Source organism: Diorhabda sublineata, chromosome 1, assembly GCF_026230105.1.
Source record: "Diorhabda sublineata isolate icDioSubl1.1 chromosome 1, icDioSubl1.1, whole genome shotgun sequence".
In the NCBI taxonomy this organism is placed as follows: domain Eukaryota; kingdom Metazoa; phylum Arthropoda; class Insecta; order Coleoptera; family Chrysomelidae; genus Diorhabda; species Diorhabda sublineata.
Window position 1 is genome coordinate 42,833,768 of NC_079474.1, and position 6,285 is coordinate 42,840,052.

Consider the following 6,285-nt stretch of genomic DNA (forward strand, 5'->3'; position numbering starts at 1 on the left):
CTTCTATATCTGCTTTAAACCGGTACTATACGAATGAAAATGTGGCAAAAAAGTGATAAACAGCTACAACAGATATAAATTCTTTTGAAATAAACTGAATGATACTGGCAGCTGTGGTTTTTCAAAAACAATTCCAATGTAGGGTACGACCACACGATGCGTCCAATCATACCAGCGTCCAACGTTGGAAGCATTGGACGCATCGTGTGGTACCGACTTTAATCTGCATCTATATCGGCTTTAGTGTGTTTGCATGCAATTCTAACAACGCATTTTGTTCCAAGTTGATAAAAAGTACCAAAGAAGACTACGAAATATATCTATAAGGATGATGATATAATAAATAACGCTATAAATAAGTGTATGAGCGATTTGAAAGAAGAAATAAATCAGTTTAAGACGATATTGTCTAAAAAAACATAAAAATATGTGTATATTCGAGTTATCAAATATTCCATATATTTAACACGCACATTCATATTGAAGCGTTTATATCGACAAGAATCTTGAGTTACCCCTCGCGAATTCAAAACTATTCCTTTGAAGCGCTGCTCTATTTGATTTAAAAACCTTCATGTGCACATAGCACTACAGCCGTCACCTAAAATTGATCGTATTTTGACCTAAAATAGGTATTAATATGAATTGCGTCTATGTGGAATTATCCCAAAAGTTATAAGTTTCACAAGCTGCAAAAGGAAGTAGGAGTAGAAAAATACTTGTACAGTAAAAATAGTTGTATGACTGATTGCAAAGAAACTGTCAATTATATTGTAACCATTCAATTTTAAATTCGGGTAGGCGTATTATCTATTTCTGTTAAGACAAATTTGAAGTATTATACTACCGGCCAAAAGTATTTGATACACAACAAATAAAAACAATACGATCGATGTTGATACTATTTATATTTTAAAAAACATACTTAAATAAATAATAAATAGTATAATAATGAAAAAAAACTATACCTAATTGTTACAAATTTAAATTTTTATTCATTGTGTAATCTCCTCTAGCTTTCATTATTTCAGTACACAATTCCGTCGTCATTGCCGTCCATTAAGCTTGGGATCGTTGTCATTTCAAGATAAATTTTCTGCCAATCGGACGCTAACGTTTTCCTTCAATACTTTTTTATAGCATTCTTTCTCCATAATCACTTCAGTCTCCAGCCGCCTCCAAAACATCCCCAAACCATCAGTGAACCTCAAACTCGACTCATCACTCTCTCCCACTCTTAATGCGTCCAATTTTAATGTTCTTCAGCCCACTAAAGGGATTGTGAGTCGATCACGTTTTCTTATTAAATACAATACGTTTATCTTCGAGGTTGCCCTGAACGTTTTTTATCGCCTAAGCTCCTCGTAGATGCATATTTTTTCAATGCGGAGTCCACGGTCTGCGAGGTATTATGGGATAGACAAAAACTTTTGTCTATGTCCTGCACAATAAGAATGTAACTTTATTGACATACAATTTTCTTCTGTCTTCTTGTAAGTGATCAGTTTCAACTTGTCTGTCAAATGTCTCTCTGTCTATAACAGTGTTTTGAAGAGACACATATGTTATAATCAGTTTCAATATTCTTAGACAATAGTTTCCAATTTGATTACAAGATATTTTTTAATGCAAATTGTTCTAGCGCTTTAATAGAAAAGCACCACCCTCAATCATAGAAAATTTTTATTTTGGAGTAGAACTTTTTGTAGTCGTTGAACATTATACCTAAATGTTGTTACTACAAAAATCTCATGCCTCTAATGACTGTGCTCATCGAAGTTCAAGGTCGTGCTCTTTTTTTTCAGTTGTGAGAGCCAGTCGCATCACAAATAGCTTTTTATTTGCAAGGTAATAATCTTTGAGGATCCTCCTTTCAGGCCACATCCACTTTATTCACATGATATGCGATTTCTGGCTCTACTCGAAAATAAAGAATGTGACACCATTTCTGGAATTGACAGGGTCACGAGGGAGCTATCGTGAAAGAAGTCTCCCAGTCTTGGATTTAATGTTATAATATGTGAATTACTAACCAAAAGCAGTACTTTCAATAAGAATTTTATGTTTGTTTTTGATAAGATATAATAATTCATCTTACTTTTGATCATATCTTGTATATGGTAATGAGAAAAATTACGGAGCATTGGAATTTCAAAGTAAAGAATTAATTAACATTTAAGTTTATTTTAATTGATGGTGACGGTGAAATTTACAATCATAGATTGAGAATAAATTGGGTGCATTTAAATTCCGATATTCTAAATGTGTTTCTAGTTCATAAATCGATTAAAATCTAACCAACTATGGTTGTCATTTATTTTCAGTGGAAACGATAGCCCTGGATAACTTATATCTCCAGTTTACTATGCAATTCAATAAACAGTATAAGTGTATTGTGAATTGCATACGTACTAGAACTTAAAAATCTATATTTGATGATAAATATTTTATAGAAATAAAGTTATGGATTTGTCATTGGACAAGATATGGCGCGGCAGCATGTATAACAAGTAATATCTTTTTTAATGTAAGAAAATTGCGTAGCATGGAGATATTATCTGACTACAAAAAATTAATTTTCTATATTTGCTTCCTTGTATGGAATTTCTTTTATAGGTTTTCCTCATACCGTTTAAATAAATACGACTATGTTACATTAAAAAATATTTTGCATTTCCTTCAATTTTCAGACTCTTTTTTTGTATAAATTCTTTTTATTTTTATTGTGCGATCCGTGACATTGCGTTTCAAAGAATTAAATTCTGAGAGAAAGAAATATTGAAAAAGAACAAAAAAGTATAAAATGTATAAAATGGTATGTCTACCGGAGGAAGGCCCTGCCAAAAGGGTAACTGTTCGTGATACTATTCAACAGTCAACAAAGAAACAGGCTTTCATATCTCTAACACCATCGAAAACGATAGAGAGCATCTTCAAGGAAGTATCTAAAGAGTTCAGTTATAATCACGATGAAATCGAACTCGTATTGCAAAATGGCAAGAAAGATGTGTATATTCTAAACAATCATAAAAACAGTACTGTACAAGAAGCAGGCATAAAATGGACTCCTCTAGATCGACTGTCAATCATCATCAACACATTAAAAAACAAACCAATGTCACTATTCGTCCAAGAAGTCGAAGACGATCTTCTTCTAGGCGCTTCAGCAAGTCCCACAGCCGGAGACGTTACAAGCACAACATGCGAATCCACTACAGCGTTGTTGAACGAATTCGACTTTCCTATTTTGCGCCCTTATTTGAAACCCATCATCATAGAATCTACGAATTATGTGGGGTTAGTGAATCAGGCTATGACATGTTATCTGAATAGTCTACTACAGACCCTTTATATGACTCCCGAATTTAGAAATGCCTTGTACAATTGGGAGTTTGATGGAGTTAATGAAGTTAGATCGATACCCTACCAATTACAAAAATTATTTTTAAATTTGCAGACTTCTTCGAAATCTGCAGTAGAAACAACTGACCTTACAACAAGCTTTGGTTGGCAGGATCGTGATGCGTGGCATCAGCATGATATCCAAGAATTGTGCCGGGTTATGTTTGATGCCTTAGAACAAAAATTTAAAGATACTAAACAAGCAAATCTGATCAATGATTTATATGAAGGCAAAATGTTAGATTATGTCAAATGTTTGGAATGTGATACTGATAAATCTCGAGAAGACACATTTTTGGACATACCTCTTCCTGTAAGACCTTTCGGAAATGCGGTAGCATACAATAGCGTTGAGGAAGCTTTAAGGGCATTTGTTCAACCAGAAATATTGGATGGAAATAATCAATATTTTTGTGAGAAATGCAATAAAAAATGTGATGCTCACAAAGGGTTGAAATTCACCAAATTTCCTTATTTGCTCACATTGCATTTAAAGAGATTTGATTTTGATTACACAACTATGCATAGGATCAAACTCAATGATAAGGTTATGTTTTCGGAAAAATTAAATTTAAATTCACTTATAACAAATCCTCATTCGGAAAGCGATTCTATAGAAGAACGGGAGAATGTTGTGAAATGCGACGATTGCAGTACGACAGATTCGGGGTCCGCAGATGATGAAAGTTGTCAAGGAACAGACGTATCTTCCACTGTAAATGGCCAAGATGATAATTGTGCAAATAGCGATGAAGGTATAGATGTAAGTTCAGGAAATAACCATGATGAAGATGCAAAAGGTCCATACATCTACGAATTATTCAGTATTATGATTCACCGGGAGTTTCTCCTACTAAAGTTCGATCACTATCACTCAAACTACTATCTTCACTATTACTTTGGTCGCCAAAACCATCTCCTGGACCCGGCTGTGGCGACACTCTCAAATTCGGCGAATTTGTACACCTATCACCGCTGCCTAACTCTAATTTGTCCAAATTTTGATTCAAATCTAACGATGGAATGGACAACGATTCCAAAGTAGCAACATCCGTATCAGGTAAAATAACTGTCAGACTAATTATATAACCAAATTGTGATATTAACCTCTTCAATTTCGAAAACTGGAAACTTTTATCTGGATCTTCATCTAAGGCATTAGAAGCATATAGTCTGTAACTGATGCACTTGGGGTCAAACTTAACTAATGCTTCATCATTATCCAAATACTTTGGTTCATTGCTATACATTTCTATTACCACTTTGACTTTAGACGGGTTAATATTCAGTAATGGGCCAATTTTTTGTTTCAGATCATGAACAGTATCGTTTACATCTACTCGTACAATTTTTGGTTCATTTATCTCCTCTGTTTCTAGGATGATGGGATATACCTTCATATTAATACCACCAGGAAGATATGTTTCCCAAGGAGTTTCTGGTTCCCTAATTTCTAACATCCATTCTGTAAATTGGTTAACACGATTCTTCAACTTATTTACAATATCACAGAATTTGATTTCGTCAGACTCAAAACTACTATCAATGCATTCATGTTTTCTATTAAAAACCACTAGACGGCAATCCTTCAAATCTACCTGAGAAGAACTCAAGTTGAAACGTTGGTAAGCATCCCTGGCGGCTTCTTCTAATGTTGAATCATTGAACACGTGAATCTTTATTTCATTAAGGGTATTTGTCGTAGGATGTTTACATAAGACTACTATTCGCATCATTTCACTTTCTTTTTCTCTATTTATTCTATCTTCTTCTTCTTTTCGTTTTATCTCGGCCAACAATTCTTTAATATGTGGAGGAAAGTCCGCAAATCCCATAGCTCGAGCATTTCGATCTTTATCTATTTGCCTATACATCAACATGTAAGCATTTGTACTTGAAGAATAAGCTCCAGAATAATAACCTCTTTGAGGACCTCCACCATAAGTTTTTCTTATATCATCTTCAGTAATCCCTGTGACACTTTGATCATTGAAACAGTAGTGACCTCCCGAAGCGCTACCCGAGTGAATCGTGACAGATGTCACGATTTTGCCAAATGAGCTGAAACAAAAGAAGTCTGACTACGATTTAATACAGGCCAGAGAAAAGGCACTAAAAAATACAATCAAATCACATAATTACAACAAGACAATTTATGACAAAAACAGAAAAAATATAGACTTCAAAGTTGGTGATACTGTTTTTGTAGAAAATGGAAACAAACTCAATAGGAAGAAGCTAGATGAATTGAGACTTGGACCCTACAAAATCATAGAAAAAATTTCAAACTCAATCTTCAAGATAAGCACTGACCATAGAAGATCAGAGTCAAACTTTTTCCACATCTCGAAGCTAACGCTAGCTCCTGCCTACTTTTGAAGACATGCATGTGAAAATATAGTCTCCTATCTTCGCTGGGAGGGGAGATGTAAAGAAAAATATAATTTTCTTTTGCGTGTTATTTTGCCGTACGTCACATAAAGTCCGTTTGTGACAGATGATCTGTCACTGTCATCGATGGGAAGCAGGGCATAACCTCGAATGTCGTGTTGTGTGATTGTGTGCTGGAAAACAATTTCATTTTTAAGTTTATTTTAATTTGTGATTTTGGAACAGACATTGTTAATAATAACATTAAATGTCGTTTCTTTCCTTACAGGTATGAAATATTTGTTTAGTACTAAATAGGTGCATACTTTTGTTTCATGTAATTTTTAGTTTACATGTTAATAACAATAAATCTCTTTTCTTACAGAGAAACACAATTGTGTTTGATTGACTGTGTCACCAAAACCACAGATATATTGGAAATTGTCTTATAAGTATATGTCATCTGTTCTTCTTTTTTTTTAAGAAATATTTATTCTTAAAAATGATCTAAAA

General features: G+C 33.9%; 1 protein-coding gene across 1 annotated transcript; it reads left to right on the top strand.

Moving 5' to 3' along the window:
- The first annotated feature begins 2,812 nt into the window (after positions 1 to 2,812).
- On the top strand, positions 2,813 to 4,447 carry LOC130444086 (ubiquitin carboxyl-terminal hydrolase 47-like). Its single transcript, XM_056779117.1, has one exon. The coding sequence runs from the start codon at positions 2,813 to 2,815 to the stop codon at positions 4,445 to 4,447; it is 1,635 nt and encodes a 544-aa protein (XP_056635095.1).
- Positions 4,448 to 6,285: the final 1,838 nt, after the last annotated feature.